This window comes from Ornithorhynchus anatinus, chromosome 18, assembly GCF_004115215.2.
Source record: "Ornithorhynchus anatinus isolate Pmale09 chromosome 18, mOrnAna1.pri.v4, whole genome shotgun sequence".
NCBI classification, from domain to species: Eukaryota; Metazoa; Chordata; class Mammalia; order Monotremata; family Ornithorhynchidae; genus Ornithorhynchus; species Ornithorhynchus anatinus.
Window position 1 is genome coordinate 9,927,625 of NC_041745.1, and position 21,512 is coordinate 9,949,136.

The following is a 21,512-nucleotide window of genomic DNA, read 5'->3' on the forward strand; positions in this document are numbered from 1 at the left end:
TAGAACCTCAGTTACCTCATCTGTAAAATGGGGATTAAGTGACTGTTATCCCTTCTACTTAGGCTGTAAACCTCATGCGGGACAGGGACTATGTTCAACCTAATTAACCTACCCAGCACTTTAAACAGTGTTTAAATATACTAAGTGCTTAGCAAACACCATTTAAAAGAAAAACAAAACTCATCTAGTATTTTCTGAAGCCTTAATCCCAAGGATCATATTTCAATCAATCAATGGTATTTATTCAACACTTACTCTTTGCAGAGTCCTGTACTAAGCACTTGGGAAAGCACAGTACAACAGAATTAGTGGACATGTTCCCTACCTATAACAAGCTTATAGTGTAGAAGGGGAGACAGACATGAATATAAATAAATGATTTATCATGTATAGTTTAAAGAAATGTACATAAAGATTGTGGGGTTGGAGGTGGAGCAAATATCAAATGTCCAAAGGTCACAGATCCAAATGCTGAGATGACACAGAAGGGAGAGCGAGCCAGGGGGAAAAGGGCTTAATCTGGGAAGAATCTTTGAGTAGATGTGACGTTTTCAGTTTGATGAAAAGACAGTGGAGCAGTTGCCTGGAGAATTCCCCACAGCTCTCACCTTCTGTTTCTTACCCATCTTCCCCTCTGTATTGCCCCTTCCTGGGTCAGGCACTGATACCTGAATAAAGGTCAGATTAGGAAGCAGTGTTCCCTAGTGGAAAGGTTCCAGGCCTGGGAGTCAGGAGACCTGGATTCTAATCCCAGCTCTGCCACATGACTGCTGTGTGATATTGAGCAAGTCACTTCACTTCTCTGGGCCTCAGTTCCCTCATCTGTAAAATGGGGATTAAGACTGTGTGCCACTTGTGGGACAGGGACTGGGTCCAACCTGATTACCTTATATCTACCCCAGCTATTAGAATGATGCTTGACACATAGTAAGCACTTAATAAATACTGAATTATTATTAGTAGTAATAATAATAAACCTAAATCCAGGTGGTTCAGTTTTTGAAAACAGCCTACAAAACTGATCTCATTGCAGAAGAGGAAATGGGTGGCTTCATATTGCTTAAACCCAGATGAAATCCTTGGACAAGTCTGAATTTCCTCAGAATGAAAGTACTAAAAAGCAGGTATATTACTGACCTTTTAAAAAGATTCTGGTTTCCCTGGCAAGAAACTTGAACTTCACATCTTTAAAAAGGCATTAAACCTTTTGGGAAGGAACTGTGTTTGATGTGAAACGGTCGCAACAGATGTAGTCGAAGGGGCAGTGAGCGTCACCCAGCCCAGGTGGAAGGGGACGGACCTCAGCTTGTGACCTAGGGGAAGGGCAGGGAGAAACCTTGAGACTGATGGGATTGGAGACTCTTGAATAGAGACCTGCTATTACCTCAGTGATCTGTTCTCCTGGGCCTAGTTTAGTGCTCTTCCCCCCCAGCACCCCCCCCCCCCCAACCCCATTAGGCCTCAGTCACTGATGGGCATGGTGGGGGTGGAGGGGGTGGGGGGGAGCAGGAGGGTCTAGTGGGATGAAAACAGCCCCTTCACCCACTCCTGGTGTCCGTTTGGGACCCTTTTGAATTCCGTTCATGGTGCCATCCAGCCAACCCCCACCCCTTCTCACGGAGGATGAGTGGACGGTTACTGTTCCGGAGGTAATAAGCCCTGCTCATATCCTCATTAAAACCTACTGAGGATCCCTCTATACTGTAAGCTCCTGTGGGCAGGGAACATGCATGCCATCTTTGATAATGTATCTTCCCTAACACTTAGTACAGTGCTGTGCACACAGTAAGTGCTCAGTAAATCCCACTGGTGGATATTTTTGCTCACTATCATTATTATTGTATTTTATTGTATTGTAATTTATCTATTTATTGTATTAATGTCTGTCTCCCTCTCTGGACTGTAAGCTTGTTGTGGGCAGGAATGTATCTATTATATTATACTCTCCCCAGCACTTGGTACATTGCTTTGCACATAGTAAGTGCTCAATAATTACAATTTCATGACTATTCAGCACTTACCTTGTATAAAGAGCTGTTCTAAGTGCTGGGGTAGATAAAAGTTGATCAAGTGGTACAAATCCATGGCCCATATGGGGCGAACAGTCTAATTAGGGGAATAACTGGTATTGAATCCCCATTTTACAAATAAGGAAACTGAGGCACAGAGTACAGTACAGTGTACCAAATCCATCTCTGTCCTCAAGAAACTTACCATCCTACAAGGAAGACAGACATTTAAATCAGTTACAGTCAGGGGAAGCCACAGAGAAGAAGGACCCATTTTTGGAATAGCAGGAATGGTCTTTACCGCCCTTTTCACACTCTTACCAGCTCCCCACGTGCCCAGCCACACGCATGATGAGGCACCCGGCGGGAAGCAGGTGCAATCTGTGGTTGGAGTACAGATTTTTTCTCAGAGCTCAGTGCCAGCAAACACCGTCGTGTCCTCATGCATTTCATAAGTCACTGTTGTCCGTGAGCGATTTAGGAAGGGTCAAATTGGATGTGGCCCTCTCCCCAAAAAGTAAGTCCAGAGCCAGAAAAATGGCATTAGCATCAAAGCATGGTGGGAACACTTGTGTACTCCAGCCCCACAAGCCCTTGTGTCCTTATTCTCACACACTGCCATTTCCCTTGTCTGTCATTCATTTTAATGTCCATCTCCCCCAACTGGACTAGAAGCTGTCTGTAGGCAGCGACTATGCCTACCACACTACTGTGTCCCCCCGAAGACTTAGTTTAGTGCTCTGTACACAGTGCACACTCAATAAATTCCATTGATGATGATAGTAATCGTAGTATTTATTAAGCACCGTATGCCAGGCATCATATTAGGTGCTGGGGTGGATACAACTCGCATCAAAGTTTTCTGGCCAGAATTATAACTGTGCAACATGCAAGGCTGAAACCATCATTTTCAGGGGGGCAGAGGGTGTTTTTAGGGGTTTACAAATAGGCTAGGATTTGTCAAGGGCCATCTGATTTTAAGGTCCCCAGCCTTCAAGTAAATGCAAGCTGCACAAGGTCCGAGCATAATGTGGTCATAGAGCAGGCGTTCAGCCTGGCCGCTCACTTCAAACCTGACTGCTTCAACCAGTTCCCTCTGAACACCCAGATTCAGCCATTTGTAACAAATTGTCTGCCATCTGGGCTGCCGGTTATGTGCACGTCAAGGTTTCAAACTTTTTATGAGTTGAAAAGTGGTGTTTCCTTCTTGGTAATGATAATAATAATAATAGTTTTAGTTTTTAAGCACTTTATGTACAAAGCCCTCTGCTAAGTGCTGTGATAGATATAATGCCATAGTCCCTGCTGCATATGGGGCTCACAGTCTATGGGGAAGGGGATTAGACATTTAATCCCCATTTTACAGATGAGGAAACTGAGGAACAGAGAGGTTAAGGGACTTCCCTAAGTCCATAAAGCCTTTTTATGGTATTTAAGTGCTTCTTCTATCCCGGGCACTGTACTGAGTAGTGGGGTAGATACAAGATAATCAGGTTGGACACAGCCCTGTCCCACAAGAGGCTCACTGTCTTAATCCCATTTTATAGATGAGGTAACTGAGGCACAGAGAAGTGAAGTGACTTGCCCAAGGTGTCACAGCTGGGAAGCAGCGTGGCTTATGGAAAGAATACGGGCTGGGAATCAGAGGTCTTGGGTTCTAATCCCAGTTCTGGCACTTGTTGGTTCCAGCACTTGAGAAGCAGCATGGCTCAGTAGAAGGAGCACGGGCTTGGGAGTTAGAGGTCATGTGTTCGAAACCTGGCTATGACACTCGTCAGCTGTGTGACTGTGGGCAAGTCACTTAACTTCTCTGTGCTTCAGTTACCTCATGCGTGGCTCAGTGGAAAGAGCCTGGGCTTGGGAGTCAGAGGTCATGGGTTCGACTCCTCGCTCTGCCACTTGTCAGCTGTGTGACCATGGGCAAGTCACTTCACTTCTCTGTGCCTCAGTTACCTCATCTGTAAAATGGGGATTACCTGTGAGCCTCACGTGGGACAACCTGATTACCCTGTATCTACCCTAGCGCTTAGAACAGTGATCTGCACATAGTAAGCGCTTAACAAATACCAACATTATTAAGACTGTGAGCCTCATGTGGGACAACCTGATTACCTTGTATCTACCCAGCACTTAGAACAGTGCTCTGCACATAGTAAGCGCTTAACAAATAGCATTATTATTATTACTTGTCATCTGTGTGACTTTGGGCAAGTCACTTCACTTCTCTGGGCCTCAGTTACCTCATCTTTAAATTGGGATTATGACTATGAGTCCCACGCAGGACAACATGATTACCTATATCTACCCCAGTGCTTAGAACAGTGCTTGGCACATAGTAAGCATTTAGCAAATACCATAAAAAAAAAAAGGTGAAGTCAGGTTTAGAACACAGGTGCTTCTGACTTCCAGGCTCATTGCTCTATCCACTCGGCTATGCTGCTTCTCATTAGAGCATTCTCATAAAGCATTAGAACCTAGGCTTCCTAACTTGCAGTTTTGTTTTCTTTCCACCAAGTTGTCATCATGTTTTAAGCAATACATGTAAAAGGGAATTAGTTGAGAATTTTAAAACTGATGGAAGGCCTCGATGAAAGTGATGAGACTACACACTTGGGATCCTAAGAGATGGAAAGAAATCAGCAAAGTGAATGAACTCTAAGAAAGCTTAAGACAATAGTAGGGAAGAAATATTGAAATAAAGAAATCCCACAGAGCTGAGTGCTTTGTAGAGAAACTTGTAGCTATATGAAGATTAAATACTGGTGACAGGGAGCATAGATAAATGAAACGCAAAGATAATCGAAAAACGTCATTTAAGACCATCGTTTCTGCCTTCTCTCCAGCACATCTTTTACTAGAAGTGGTAACAAGTGGGTAAAGTTGTCTGATATTAGTTTCAACAAATTTCCATTCTCTTTCCCAGTCTCTAATGAGCAATATGACAGTCAAAGGCATGTGGAAGAAGAAAGAGAAACAAGAGAGTCTGGGTGATGAATCCACAGATTTAATAAATAGCTCTGGTGTTGGAAAATTATACCAGCTCACTTTAAATGACTACAGATGGTGAACCCTGTGTGAGGCAGGAACTGTTTCTGATCTGATGATCCTGTATAATTCCAGCTCTTAGTTGAGTACGTGTCAAAAACCACAATTAAAAAAAATTATTACTTTTGTATTAAGTCTGAATCCCACTAGTTGTTATAGTATTTTTAGCACTTACTATATGTCAAACACTATTCTAAGTGCTGGGGTAAATACAACTTCAACTAGGCAGCATGGCCTAGTGGAAAGAGCATGGGCTAGGAAGAAAGAGGACCTGGGTTCTAATCCCAGGTCAACCACTTGTCTGCTGTGCAGTCTTGGGCAAGTAACTTAACTTCTCTGTGTCCACAGTTACCTCATCTGTACAAGAGGGATTAAGACTGTGAGCCCCAAGTGGGATGGAGACTGTCCAACCTGCTTATCTCATATCTACCCCAGCCTTTAGCACATAGTAAGCACCTAACAAATACCATTTTTTAAAAAAACTCATGCACAGTCCCTGTCCCACATGGGGTTCACACTTTACTGGTGGAGGGAGAACAGGTATTGAGTCCCCATTTTACAGATGAGGTAACTGAAGCACTGAGAAGTGAACTGAGTTGCCCAGGGTCACACTGCAGGCAAGTGGTAAGGTTGGAATTAGACCCCAGATTCTCTGACTCCTAGGCCTGAGCTGTTTCCACTAAGCCATGCTGCTCTGTACTGCAAGAACTGATCTTTCTAGGGTACCATCATTCCTGTAGTCTTGCGATGTGATCTGGTGTTCAAATGTTTTGAGCCACAAGAATAGACTCAGAAGTTGCAGTAATAATTTTGCTGTATGTTAAGTACTTACTGTGTTCCAAGCACTGTGTTAAGTGCTGGAGTAGATAGAGAAATAATTAGATCAGACACAATTCCTGTCCCACAAGGGACTTCCAGTCTAATTAGGGAGAGAGAACAAAGTATCAGCTGGAGACTGCTTTGGGTGAGACAGGAAATGTGGGATGAGGAGAAGAAGCAATGTGGCCTAGTGGATAGAACACGGGCTTAGAAGTCAGAAGGACCTGGGTTCTAATCCCGACTGCTCCACTTGTCTGCTGTGTGACCTTGGGCAAGTCATTTCACTTCTGTGGGCCTCATTTACCTCTTCTATAAAATGAGGATTAAGACTGTGAGCCCCATGTAGGATTTGGACTGTGTCCAACCTGATTAGCTTCTATTTAAGCCAGCACTTAATACAGTGCCTGGAACATAGTGAGCATTTAACAAATACTATTAAAAAAAAAAGAGGAAGTGGGGTCACCCTTTTCCTCATGGGGATGAACAGTATCTTACCAGATAGGCCTGATCAAATACTGCAGCTGCTGTAGAATGGCCCTGCTGTCTCTTCAACAACCAGGCAGACACCTACTCATGTGGAACTTTTATTTAAGGAATTCCCCTGCCTCCTTAAGCTTATTTTCTATATACTAATAATGAGAATGCCAGTAGACTTCTCGATAAAGATTGCTTATTTGCATTGCCTCTGTACAGGCGCTGTAATTCAGGAATAATGAATAATTCATAAGTGTCAAACAATGTTGTGTTTGTTTTTTTTTTAATCAAAGTTAACTTTTATGTTAACTTTTATTGAACGAGTGTTTAAAGTGACTTTTGACACGGTAAAAATCACTGATTTTTCTTTCATGGTATTTATTAAGCCCTTACTATGTGTCAGGCACTGTTCTAAGCACTGGAGTTGTTACAAATTGTTAATCAGGTTGGGCGCAGTCCGTGTCCCACGTGGGGCTCACAGTCTCAACCTCCATTTTACAGATGAGGTAACGGAGCCATAGAGAAGTTAAGTGACTTCCCCAAGGTCACACCCAGAAGACAAGAGGCAGAGCTGGGATTGGAACCTAGTTCCTTCTGACTCCCTGGTCTATGTTCTGTCCACTAGGCGATACTGCTTCTCAGTGATTACATGTTTCCGTTTTGACTCACTACAAAATTTACTCTTATCCCAGAGTATTGATTGACTGATCGCTGCATGTTCAAAAGGTGATTGCTTGGAGGTCAGTTCTGTGAACTTTATATTTTATCATGGCATATTTTATCAGGGTATTATCATGGTATCATGCTTATTATGTATCAAGCACTGCTCTAAGGTCTGGGGTAGGTACAAGTTAATCAGACTGGACACAGACATTGAATCCCTTTTTACAGAGGGGGAAACTGGGGCACAGAGAAATTAAGTGACTTGTCCTGGGTCACTCAGCAGGGAAACGGCAGAACCAGACTAAGAACCCAGATCCTCTAATTCCCAGGCTTGTGCTCTTTCCAGTAGGCCATGCTCCTTCTCTATATCTGTATATAGACATTGGAAGGTAGATCTAGAGCTCTATCAAATCAGTTTGAGCCCAGGCATTAATACTGTGGCACTGATGGGTGAGTACCCTAAGAAGATGCACTACAACACACTCTCCCTTTCTCTCCCATTCCCCTTTAAACAACAGAATAAAATAATAGGGCTGTTATCTTTGTCTCTTTCAATTTCATTCAGTGTTATTTAATGAGCACTTACTCTGTGCCAGGCACTTTACTAAGCACTTGGGAAAGTACAGTATAACAGTGAACAGACACATTCTCTGCCCCCACAAGCTTATAGTGTGTGTGGGGGGAGACGGACATTAATTTGAAGAAAGTAATGACAGATATGTACGTAAGTGCTGGGGGGCTGGGAGGTGGGATGAACAAAGGGAACAAGTCAGGGCAACGCAGAAGGGAGTGGGAGAAGAGGAAAGGGTGGCTTAGTCAGGGAAGGCCTCTTAGAGGAGATGTGCCTTCAATAAGGCTTTGAAGTTGGGGAGAGTAAATGTCTGCTGGATTTGAGGAGGCAGGATGTGGGCGAGAAGTCGGAGGCGAGATAGACAAGATCAAGGCACAGTGCCTTTATATTTAGTTGCTTCCCCCATCTGTAATTTATTGTCGTGTGTCTCCTCCATTAGATTGGAAGTTTTTAGGTCAACATTATGCTGTTCACATAGTACAGTGCTTTGCCCACAATGAGTGCTCAGTAAATTCATTTCATTGGTGGGTGTGAAATTGTTAGACCGCTTCTCCAGGAGCTGGCTTTGCCAGCTTCCACTTTTCCCCTACCCTCATTTCCTTCCCTGGGTAGACTTTCAGTGTTAGAGCATTTATAAAAGTTTATTCTAAAAGCTAACCAAACTGTTTGTGTGTTTTCTCTTCAGTTCTTTAAAGGAAAAGTGTTACAAAAATGTATTCTTTTTTATATCTTTTGCTGTGAATATTATCTGATTTGGAAAGTGCCTTTCCAGTGTTCTTACCTCATTTTTCCTCCCTCTCTCTCACTTTCTCTCTCCCCCACAGTATGGATGGAGCAGATCTGTGCTTTGAGATTGTGAAACGAGCAGATGCTGGTTTTGTTTACAGTGAAGCTGTAGCCAGGTAGGTAATTTTCTAATCCCTAGATTGGATTGGCAGTGGAGGAGAACAAAATAATCCAAAAGGAATTTCAAGCAGTCTGACAGAATTTACAGCAGTATTGCTTTCATTTCCACTTTGGTTGATATTAACTTTGTATGAATTTAAATATTTAAGAGCTCTGAATGGAAACATCTGCTGGTTCTGCCCAGTAACCTATAAAGGGCTCATATTTTGACATCTACACAGGCAGGTTTACCCCTTTTCATGTTGGGTTTGTTGGGATTAAATTTCATTTTACTGTAGATCGGCATCAGTAGTTCTTTGCCTTTAAAGGTGACAGTGTGCTTGTCTTTAGATTAACTTCCTAGGGAGATTTTCCCCTGCCTAGGGAGTTAACTGAAGCAAGTCCTGTGTGCTTAGACTAACCATGTAAATTGCCCCTGATCATTAATTCTTGGTCGTATTTATTGAGCGCTTACTGTGTGCAGAGCACTGTACTAAACTCTTGGGAGAGTACAATATAGCAGTAAACAGGCACATTCACATTCCCTGCCCACAATGAGCTTGATCAGGGGCCAGAGCCCTGAAGCGTGACCTTACTCACAAAGGAAATTTACCAATCCCTAACTTCCACAGGTCCATTCTCAGTTTAGTTTGGGGTTTGTGAGGAAACTCTTGATTGTATCCTCCACAGACAGATGCTTCTGTGCTCTGGAAATCATCTGAGTGTTAGGGAGACGTGGAGAATTCTTAAAAGCTAAAAATAAGAAAAAAATAGAAAAAGCTTGTGGATGGCTGTCTTAGGCCCTTTCACTACTCTAATTCATCATGCAGGAAACACCCATACACCCACACACCCAATTTGCTTAAAGTGAGAAGTTCTCCAAGCAAAATGTTCTGAGGTTAGGATGAAGCCACCAGCTTCTCTCTTTAAAAGTTTCAAAGCCTCTGCAGCCTCTCCAGAACTAGAGGAAAATGGTAGCTTCCTTGGTCACCACATTTATTGCCATTGTTCTCGTCTGTCCGTCTCCCCCGATTAGACTGTAAGCCCATCAAACGGCAGGGACTGTCTCTATTTGTTGCCGACTTGTTCATTCCAAGCGCTTAGTACAGTGCTCTGCACATAGTAAGCCCTCAATAAATACTATTGAATGAATGAATGAACAGCCGCTTGAATGTTTGCAAGGAGGACCTTGACAGCTCCCTCGGATCCTTGGAAAATGGCAACAGTTTGGAGGTGACAGCAGGCCTGTCCTACTAGAGGCGAAAGATCTTGTTATACTGAGGAATGACTGTTAGGAATGAATTGAAAGAACAGAGCACCATCAAATTGCCTGGGCTAGAGATGAAACACGAACATGGTTACTGTAGGAGTCATCTTCAACACATTAGTGGGTGTAGAAAAGTAGAGAGGGGTTTGGATTTTTTTAATGTCCCCGTTCTCTTCCCCCCTCCCCCCCTTTTTAAGCTTTAAAAGACAGGGACAAAAGGAACTTAATCAAAACCTCCCTGGCTGGGATAGATGGAGTGACCCTTCTTACCTGCTCACAAGTTGGTGGTCGCCTCCCACCCCCAGGGTCCACATTCCTTTTCTCTTCCCCCTCCAACCTCCCCCCACCCCAAGTCATGGGAGGTGAGGGAAAGCAAAGCGGGGTAAACCTCTTGCCTGGAGGTGGATGGGAGGGCCCAGAGGAGCTCCAAAATGTGGGTGGAGGGAAATGAAGCATGGTCCTCCTATTGTGCCCCCACATCCCCCCACTCCCTGTAACTCAAGAAACAGCATGGCCTAGTGGAAAGAGCACTGGCCTGGGAGTCAGAGGACCTGAGTTCTAAGCCTGGCTCCGCCACCTGTCTTCTCTGTGACCTTGGGCAAGTCACTTCCCTGTGTCTGTTACCTCATCTGAACTAATTAGACAAAAAGACGTCGAGGAATCGACTTTATCTGCTCACTCGGTTGGCTCGCTCAACTCCTCTATGTCATGAAGCAGAAAGATAAACCAGGAAGAAATGAGAGCAGGCAAACGGGATGGACAGAAACTGAAAGACATCAAGGGAAAAACCTCTAACTGTCCTGAAGTCTCTTTCCAAGCATTGACAGTTGCAAAACTGAGTACAGGTTCCAACTGCATGAGCTGTAATGGCTAGAAAAAATTCCTGTCCCTCAAAGCATTCCCTGAATGCCTATAATTGACTCTCTGACTGACTTTCTCTCTCTCTCTCTCTCTTTCTCTCTCTCTCTCACACACGCAGTCACTCACTCACTCACTCACTCTTGGATCCCCCTCTAGCTAGCTGGGGTGAGTTGGATTTTTTTTTTTAATGGCATTTTTTTTTAAATGGCATTTGTTAAGCACTTACTATGTGTCTGGCGTGACACTAGGCCCAAGGGTAGATAAAGGCTAATCAGGTTGGACACAGTCCATGTCCCACTCAGGGCTCCCATTCTCAATCCCCATTTTCCAGATGAGGAAACTGAGGCACAGAGAAGTGAAGTGACTTGCCCAAGGTCACACAACAGATAGGTGGCAAAGCTGGGAGTAGAACCCAGGTCCTTCTGACTCCCAGGCTCATGTTCTATCCGCAAGGCCACACTGCTTCCCTAGCGCAGTGCTCTGCTCACGGTAAGTGCTTACTAAATATCATTGTCTGAGTGAGGGGGGGTAAGAGAGCAGAAAAGGATTTTAGGAGCGATGAAGGACTGGGGAAGGCACTCTCTCCAAAGAGCAAATAGGCCAGAAAGTTGCCCCTGTGGATCTTTTCAGACTGGTTTGGAAACTCTTGGGTCAGGTCAGAGAGCTGGCATTAGCAAGTATGGGAGACTGATTCAGGAAGCTGTGAGCCATCACCCCCACAGATTTGGCACTTAAGCCCACCTGGAGTTTGAATTTCAACTATCAAAATCAGACAGCTTGTTGAATTATTATTATCATTCTAATTTCTCACTCTTAATAACTCAAAATCACAGTTCATTCCCTCAAGAGAGAAAAGTTGCCTGAATCATGTCATTTCCTTCTCATACAAAATATCCTGTAGAATGAAATGATGATGGAGGTATGTTCTGCAAAGGAATTAGTTCTCTTCTTCCATTACTCTGAAAATCCTGCAGGGCCAAGTACATGGAGCTGGGTAGCGGAAGGTGGTCAGAAGCTAGTGTTCTGAACATCTGTCAGGTTTCCACACCTTTGCCCCAAGAAATACTTTAGAGCAGAATTTTTATGCTCATCAGAAAATTTGGGAGCATCGATCTTAGTCTGTGTAGCACAGGGCAACTGGATTTTTTTAAATCTAAGGGAAGAAGTCAAACTTATCTTTCTCTCCACAGGCATTGTGTATTTGCCATTTTAAAATTGTAGTGAAAGGACTGAGGAAGACGGTGGGCCAGTCTTGAGGTTGTATAGGAAGTGCCTTGGGTGGGAGGGAAGGAAGGAGGCACTCACGGCTCCCAGTGTTCTGTTCTCCACCCCACCTCAGAAACTGAGAAGTCAAAGATGAAGCTTCCACTGAAACCGTATGATCAAAATGGTTTTCTTCATTTTCAGTGAGAATAGGGGATTGCCCAAGTCACTCTGAAATGTGAGAGCTCTTAAATTTCTGAGAGCCACAGACCCCTCCAGTATATGAGAAAGCAGAGTTTGGCTTGTAGCAAAAAAACCCCCAGAGGGATTACCACACATGGTATTCTTTCAGAATGATTGGCTTACCCTATTCCCGGGGAACAAAAAAGCCTTAACCAGCTTGACATTGAACTGTACCGGTAGAAGGGGGAGTTGATTGTTTCTCTGTTTTGAATATGAGCTGAGTCTTTCCCTGAAAAGACTCGATCAAGAAAGGGAGAGAGAAGGCTTTCCTCCCTCTCCAAGGGATCATGCCAAAAGACAGAGTTCCAGGATTTATCAACTTGTGTGTCTGAGCCCGGCTCTGAGATGGGAGATGAGAAGTGAGGAGGTGAGTTGGAAATGTGAGATCTTCCTGAGGGCTAACCTGGAGCCTGAAATGAAATGGCGCTGTGGATAAGACAGTGGAGGTGGAGGATGAAGCAGGGAAACTGCAGAATGCCTCTGCCTCAACTTCTTTCTTCCTAGGAAGCAGCATAGCCTAATGGATAGAGCACAGGCTTGGGAGTTAGAATGACCTGGGTTCTAATCTCAGCTCTGTCTGCTGTGTGACCTTAGGCAAGTCACTTAACTAATCTGTGCCTCTGTTACCTCATCTATAAAATGGGGTGAAAACTGAGAGCCCCTGTGGGACAGGGATCATGTCCAACCCGATTTGCTTGTATCCTCTCCAGCACTTACTACAGTGCCTGGCACATGGTAAGTGCTTAACAAATGCCACTGTTATCATTATCATTATTATTATTGTTAGACATTTGCTCAGGGCCCAGGTGACAAGCTCACAGTTAGGGCTCAGTGTATGTCAACCTGAGTTGTGGCTCAGTGGAAAAACACGGGCTTGGGAGTCAGAGATCATGGGTTCTAATCCCAGCTCTGCTGCTTGTCAGCTGTGTGACTTTGGGCAAGTCACTTAACTTCTCTGTGCTTCAGTTACCTCATCTGTAAAATGGGGATTAAGACTGTGAGCCCCACGTGGGATAACCTGATCATCTTGTATCCCCCCCCAGCACTTAGAACAGTGCTTTGCACATGGTAAGTGCTAAACAAATGCCATTATCATCAACAACAAACAGAGACAAAAGATAGCCGCTTGATGCTCAGCAGCTCTCACTTCATGGCAGCTTCTCTTCAGAAGTGGTTGTTGTGAATAAGTGAGACAGCCATACCAAACTCATTCAGTCGTATTTATTGAGCGCTTACTGTGTGCAGAGCACTGTATTACATACTTGAGAGTACAATACAGTGATACCCTGAGCAGCTTGTGCTGTCAGCTGGCCCCAGTCAGTTCAGTGCATGAAACCATTTCCCATGGCTGGTGATGTGCTTCGTTAGTTGTTGCTACCAGGATTGGGCCCAGTAGAACTAAGCAGACTCACTGCCTCAGATTTAGACCAACATCCCAGTTTCGGACTTACCTTTTAACATGAATGTAATTCTTAAATTCCCCTGAGGTACCTCCTCTTTTGGAAATGTTGAAAACAGCCAACTCACATAAGCCAAAATAGTTTTTGAGTCATTCCAGAGTAAATATCAAAGCAGTAGCCGAAATGCAGAAATCGAACCACAGCTCAATATTTCTCTCCATTTCCATGATGCTACAAAGAACACCCAAGTCCTCACTTCTGAGAATGGATAATTTTAAATCGTTGTCTTCTACGAACTTGCCTGAGATGTATTTCTCCCCACGCTTGTTCTTGGAACTTGATATGGCATATCTGGGAACGCATCTACCAACTCAGTTGTATTATACTCTCCCAAATGCTTAGTACAGTGCTCTGCACACAGTAAGGACTCACTGATTAAATGATCATCTCAATTACAAATTTCTACTTGGAGAATTATATTTCCACATAATGTGAACAAAATGTTTACCAAAAAGGGGCTCCAACACTATGTAGTAATATAATTGTGATATTTAAATGATCAAGAATTGTAATTTTTCTTAGCTGATGATTACCTTAAATGAGATCAGGTTATTGGAATATACATTGCCCTTCCCAAATTGTTCTAGTGTCTAAACAACTTTTTGGGGTTGATAAAGCACGGTCCCTGATTTGGGGTTTTGAAATAAGACTTGAAAAATGCCTCACCGAACTTACAGGTTTTAGTCAGATCAGTTGATTTGAATGCTTTTTTCTGTTCACAGCAAATTCACACAACCTTTAGAAATGAGGATGCGATCACGTGGTCTGACCGGGAATGAAAGTGCAGCCCTCTATCTGAAATTCAAAATCTGTTTCAGTTCGTTTGTTGAATTCCTCTCTGAGACACTTAAAATTGAATGCTTTAGGCAATAGATTTGATTTCATTTTTAAATAAAGTGGTTTCAATCAGTCGGTATCAATTAGGATTTATTGAGTGCCTGCAGGGGTCATAGTCTGGTAGTCCTAGCCCTTGATTTGAAAACTTACAGAGCGAATCCATCTATTCCCATGTGTTCCAGGTAGGGTTTCTCTCTCATAGGGTTAAGGTTAGGCATCTCAGTAGTCCAGTGTGAGGCAATCTGATCTGTTTGCTTTGAGGTAAAGATGATGATTCTCCTTGACTTTGTTGAAACCAGGAGCAATCGTTTGTTCTATCATACGGATACTGTTATTGGAGAATAGTGCTAGGGGCCAGAGCCCCGGTTTAGGCCAGATGAGCTGAGCTCCCAACAGGGAGTCTGTGTTTGGTTAAAGAGTGGATTGGGAGTATAGGTAAGACAAGGAGCTGATTCTAGATGTGTGAGATGAGTTTTTTCTAAAGCTCGAAGCCCATGGTCCAGAAGGGAGATGAGCATTGTATGAGGAACTTGGAGGTGCCTGCTTTCAATAGCAGCTTAGGCTAAATGTTAATTTGCTGTTATTCATGACTGGAGATTGTTATGGCGCTGACCTGAGAGAGCAGAAATCTTCCAGTAGGTTGCCCTGAACTGGAGGGTTCAGCACATTTTCTGTCCGTCATCATCTACTAAGCCTTAGAAATCTTTATTTTGTAATAATAGTGATGTTTTTTGTGAGCGCATACTATATGCCAAACACCGTATGAAGTGCTGAGGTAGATACAAGATTACCAGGTTGGACACAGTCTCTGTACTACACAGAACTTAAAGAGAACAGGTATCAAATCCCCATTTTACAGATGCTGAAAGTGAGGCACAGAGCAGTTAAGCGAATTGCCCAAGGTCACGCAGAAGGAAAGTGGCGTAACCAGGATTGGATCTCAGTTCTCGTGACTCCCAATCCTGTATTGTAAACTTCTGGAGGGCAGGGTTTGTATCTACTGTTTCTGGTGTATTTTCCCAAGCAAGTGCTCTGCATGCAGTACACACTAAATAGAGCTGATTGATTGGTTGACTAACAGGAAGAGAGCATGGTTAGTGAACAGAGCACACATCCCAGTTATACCACTGACCTGCTGTGACCCTGAGCAAGTCAATTACCTTCTTTCAGCCTTAGCGTCCTCATCTGTAAAACGGGGATGATAAAGATGATGCTGGCATTTGTTAAGTGCTTACTGTCAGTCACTGGGAGAGATACAAGCTAAGCAGGTTGGACCACAGTCCATGTCCCTCATGGGGCTCACAGCATTAATCCCCATTTTACAGATAAGGAAACTGAGGCACAGAGAAGTTAAGTGACTTGCCCAAGGTCACACAAGCCAAGTGACTGTACTGTTTCAGGAGTCAAAGTTGCTTAACAAGAAAGACAACTAATAAGGTTTAAACAAGATAGGGTGAACTACTCCTCAGTCTTCAACACCCCCAAGATGCAACATGGGAGGTAGCCAGTAAGGAGTAGAGGAGGCCCATTCCCCCCCACTAACTGTGCCATGGCCATGGCAGCCACACAAAGACCTGGGTAAAGGAGGAGAGGTAGTTATGGGCATGGCTAGGGATAATCATTCCTGCTTCTGCTTACCTGACGGGAACGTTGTAAGGACTCAAATGCAATAAGTAAAATCTCTTTGAAAAATAAAAGTGCTAAACAAATTTAAGGTCATTATTTCAACCCTTTTCAGCTCAACCCACCAAAAGAATACCCAAAGCAGCCAAGGGAGGGGCTTGGCTTTCTAGCGGTCCAGGCCCATGCTCTATCCTCTAAACCACACTGCTTCCAGTAGAAGAATAGAAGTAGTGGTAGTGGTATTGATTGAGTACCCACTGAGGGCCACGAACTGTACTCAGCGCTTGGGAAAATACAAGAGAAACAAGAGATGGGCTACCTACCCACAAAGCACGGGCTTTGGAGTCAGAGGTCATGGGTTCGAATCCCAGCTCGGCCACTTGTCAGCTGTGTGACTTTGGGCAAGTCACTTAACTTCTCGGTGCCTCAGTTCCCTCATCTGTAAAATGGGGATTAAGACTGTGAGCCCCACGTGGGACAACCTGATTCCCCTGTGTCTACCCCAGTGCTTAGAACAGTGCTCGGCACATAGTAAGCGCTTAACAAATACCAAATACCAACATTATTAATCCCTCAATCAATGGTATTTATTTAGGGCTTTTTCTGTACAGTAATTACTCTCACCCCCTTTCTCTACTTATTGAAGGCACATCTCCTCCAAAAGGTCTTCCCTGACTAAGCCCTTCTTACTTCTCCCTTTTCATCTCCCTGACTTGTTCCCTTTATTCATTCCCTCTCCCAGTCCCAAAGTTCTTATATACATATCTGTAATTTATTTACATTAATGTCCATCTCCCCCTCTAGTTTGTAAGCTCGTTGTGGGCCAGGAATGTGTCTCTTGTATTTCTGCATTGTACTCTCCCAAGCACATAGGACAATGCTGTGCCCACAGTAGACGTTCAATAAATACAGTTGACTGACTACAGACCACTGTACTAAGCACTTGGGCGACTGCAGTACAACAGAGTTGGTAGACACATTCCCTGCCCCCAATGAGTGTACAGTGTAGAAGGGGGAAACAGATGTTAATATAAATAAATAATAGAGAAATATGCTCAGAGGAGAGTAATAAATTAGAGGGAATAGAGCAATACTGCTTGATCCCTAGATCTGTACTCAGTATTTTAGCTCTTTCCTGGTACCTGAAAATTTGGCTGTGCCCACTACACAGGCAGAGTTGCTTCCAAATGTGAGAAATGCCATCCACTTGTGATGGTTCTCAGCAAGAGGGCAAGGACAGGACTGTTGCTGTTCACTCTGAGAGCCCAGGTGTTTATTGGCTGCGGAGAACAGAAAACCCTTTCAATTAACCCTGATTCTGGAGTCACGGGAGAGAGGGACCCACTGCCAGAAATTACAGCAGGAGTTTGCCGTACTGCTTAGGCAGCGGGGTCTGATGTACCTTTTACAAAGCACTCTCAAATCATTCAGATTAACATCGGTTTTTTTCCTCCTAATGGGAGCCCAGCTCCAGAGGTGATGACCTGTAATAAGAGTAATAGCATTAGTATTTAAGTGCCCACAATGCAGTGCATTGTAAGAGGCACTTGGGAAGTACAAAGTAAAAAAGTGACTAGTTCTTTGTCTACAGAGGAGACAGACACAAACATTTTGCAACTAGAATAAATCAAAATTAGTAATTGAATGTACAAAGGACTACAAAAGTGCTAAGGATGAGTATAAATCAGTTCTTAATATTTGTGGTATTTTTCCAGTCCTTACCAGGTGCTAAGCCCTGGGGATGATGCCACTTTTTCAAATGAGGTATAGTCCCTGTCCCACACAAGGCTAGATTGTAAACTCCTTGAGGGCAGAGAGCATGTCTGCCTACTATATTTTGCTAAGTACGCAGCACAGTGTCTTGCGTACATGAGGCACTCAATAAATGCCATTAATTTGATTTCGGCTCACAGTTTGAGGGAGAGGGAGAATAGGCATATAATCCATATTTTTCACTTGAGATAGCTGAGGCACAGTGAAATTAAGTGACTTTTGCCAGGTCCCACAGCAGATAAGTGGTGGAACTAGGATTAGAACCCAGGTCTCATGATTTGCAGTCCCATGCTCTTTCCACTAGTCCATCATGCTTCCAGTTCATATGTACTAAAGTTGACTGATGCATTTATATGACTTAGCAGGGGTGGGAAATTCATCGGGGAAGGCTTTTTGGAAGAAATGGTATTTTAGGAGGTAGAAGAACTGCTAGAAAATTGCCTCAGAAATGATGAGACCACTTTCCTGCCTTGTGATCTTGGGCAAATCACTTAAATTCTCTGGACCTCATTTTTCTTCATCTGTAAAATGGGGATTCATTACCTGTTCTGTGACAAGACAAGACTTTGCTAATGGCCTTGGAAATCTATTAAAATCTGCCAGACCACTGTTCTCCTCCTCTTCAAAACCCTTCTGAAATCCTGCATCCTCCAGGAAGCTTGCCCTGATTAATTTTTCTTCTATCCTGATCATATTCTCCCTTCTATAATCTCAGCAACAGGGAGTATCTATTGTCCCTCTTACTTAGGCTGTGAGCCCCATGTGGAAAAGGAACTGTGGCCAACCTTATCTTCTGTCTACTCCAGCACTTAGTGCAGTAATAAATACTGCAATTTTTATTACCACTCTTATTATTATGTTGTTGTTGTTGTTGTTTGTTAATCACTTACTATGTGCCAGGAACTGTACTAAGCACTGGGGTAGATACAAGTTACTCAGGTTGGACATAGTCCATGTCCCACATGGGGCTCACGGTCTTAATCCTCATTTTATAGGTGAGGTAACTGAGGCATAGAGAAGTTAAGTGACTTGCCCAGGGTCACACAGCAGACAAGTGGAGGAGCTGGGATTAGAACCCAGGTCCTTCTGACTTCCAGGCCCGTGCTGTATATTCACGCTTCTTCTCAATTATTATTATTTAAGTTTGATGGGAAGATTTGGTGGGGAGCCTTGGCCAATTGTCAGGCGGTTTAGTTTGATTCGGAAAGACACAGGAAACCTTTGGAGGGTTTTGAGGAGGGGAGACAGGTGGGCCCAGCGGTGCTTGAAAAAGATAATCCGGGCAGTTAAAATTGATTTTATATTGGGTCAAGGCGGAAATTGTTTTCTGCCTTTATCTAGTGAATCAATCAATACTACTCTTTGAGGGCCTACTGTGTGCATTGCTCTGAACCTCAGTAGAAAATGACAAGATTCCTGCCCACTGGGAAATCGTAATCTGTCTGGGGAAACAGACATAAAATAACTTACAAATAGGAGGAAGAAGCGTTCAAATAGTATGCAAAATTATTCGTACAAGTGCAACGAGATGTTGTGAGTGCAAAAGTGTTGAGATGATAGAAGGAAGGATGTGATCAGGAGAGAAGAAAAATCTATCAAGGCCAGCTTCCTGGAGGAGGTAGGATTTTAGCCAGGTTTTGAAGATGGGGAGAACAGTGGTCTGGCAGATTTGAGCAGATTTCCAAGGCCATTAGCAAAGGCTTGTCTAGCAAAATTCCTAGTTCTTCGGCACAGGCAACCTAATAAAGCCGATCTGTCCATTAAAGACAGCGAATATTGTATTCCAAGATCACTCCACAGTAAAATAACTCAAATCAGGTCAGGCTTGCCTGTTCCACTTTCATATTAAACTGTGAGAAAGTCACATGCACGGTCTCTGAAATTTTGGCTAATGTTGCTTTCAGATCATCTCAAGAATACCTATTTTGTGAAAAGCATATATTTTAGCTAAATTATGGCGTTTGTTAGGCACTTACTATGTGTCAAGCACTGTTCTCAGTGCTGGGATAGATATAAGATAATCAGATTGGACACCGATTGTGCCCCACATGGGCCCTACAGTCTACATAGAACAGTGCTTGGCACATAGTGCTTAACAAATACCATAATTATTATCATCATTATTATTATTACCTGAGTTAGGCTGCCAAACTAATTTGTCTCTATATGCTTAATAGGTAATTACCTTACAACATGTTCTTGGTGATATTGAAATGTTTCTGTCCTTGCGAGTGGGGTAGCATCTGCTTACTCTGTTATACATTTCCAAGTGCTTAGTACAAGGCGGTGCACAGAGTAAGCTCTCAAATGCCATTGAGTGAAATCTGCCTGTGAAAAGATTTGACTTCCACTGGATCAAAATTCAGCAGCCAGTTGCTTGGAAATGGAGAACTTGTAGTTCCATTAGGCCCTTCTCCAGGAGAGCGGGCTCTTCTGCTCCACACCACACCGCCTTTGTAGGTCTGCTCCCTATCACCTGTCCTCCAGTCCTCCACCATAAAACCTCGCCAAAATTGAGGCAAGCCGAAACAGGAGTGGATCCTAATGGTCTTCTGCTTCGCCACTAATTCCCCAGTTAATGGTTTTGTAAAGAGCAAGGCTCAGGGGAGCGGCTCCTAGTTGCAGCAATGGAGTCTGGGACTGGATTCAGAACCTGAGGTCATAACCAGATCCTTGTCCCCGGGGAAGGGTCCCAGGGAAGTAGGAAGGCCTCTGAGCCGAAGCAGCGTGGCTCAGTGGAAAGAGCATGGGCTTTGGAGTCAGAGGTCATGAGTTCGAATCCCACTCTGCCACTTGTCAGCTGTGTGACTGTGGGCAAGTCACTTAACTTCTCTGGGCCTCAGTTACCTCATCTGTAAAATGGGGATTAAGACTGTGAGCCCCATGTGGGACAACCTGATTCCCCTGTGTCTCCCCCAGCGCTTAGAACAGTGCTCTGCACATAGTAAGCGCTTAACAAATACCAACATTATTAACATTATTATTATGTGGGCAAAAAAAAGGAGCCAGGTTTTCTCTGTGGGCCAGTGGGCCAAGAGAGCAGCTTAGGGGCCTTCTGGCAGAAGCATCTGCTGTTAACTGTATTTAAACACATCTCTAGATCATAGAGTTAGTGGGTATCAGTCAATCAATGGGTATCAAATTTGATCATCTGATAGAGTTCCTGAATTGTTGTGCAGGACTTCATTCTATTTTGGAGAAGTATTGGGTTGATATCCATTTATACTCTGCTAAAGTTTTGAAATGAAAATATTTGCATCATTTTCTTCTGAAATTTAAATGCAGTATTTCCTAATACTACAAATTATATACCTAACTGATAGGGTACTTTTATGATTAAAAATCAATTCCCACCAATTTTGGTATAATCTCATGAAATATGTATAAATGGATTTTGGTAGCATTGTGTTTCTGAACAATTTTTTGTAAGTTTGTTACACAGTCTTAGATTTATTTTGTTTTTACAGTCATTACATGAGACAGATACTGGAAGCACTACGCTACTGTCATGATAATAACATAATTCACAGGGATGTGAAGGTAAGTCATTTATCTCTATCCCAATAAAACATAGAAACCTGGCCCTTATTTCACTTGGATGGCATTTAATAGATTTCACATTTATTTGCTAGAAGTATAATTAATGACTCTTACACTGATGCCAAAAGGAAAACTTTATAGAAGATTCTCAGTTCAAACATTTTTAAATTATATTTACTGATAAGTGAAAATGTATTTGATTTACACTTCCTTGGAAAGGTATTGTAATATTTTTCTCT

At 43.3% G+C, this 21,512-nt stretch overlaps 1 protein-coding gene across 16 annotated transcripts in view; it reads left to right on the forward strand.

The window, feature by feature from the left end:
• CASK (calcium/calmodulin dependent serine protein kinase) overlaps window positions 1–21,512 on the forward strand; it is a 321,131-nt gene that overhangs the window by 131,865 nt on the left and 167,754 nt on the right. For all 16 annotated transcript variants that reach the window (XM_029046417.2, XM_029046418.2, XM_029046421.2 and 13 more), the window contains 2 exons: window positions 8,406–8,483; window positions 21,201–21,273. In XM_029046417.2, the coding sequence (XP_028902250.1) occupies window positions 8,406–8,483; window positions 21,201–21,273 (151 nt within the window). The remainder of the gene's footprint in view (window positions 1–8,405; window positions 8,484–21,200; window positions 21,274–21,512) is intronic.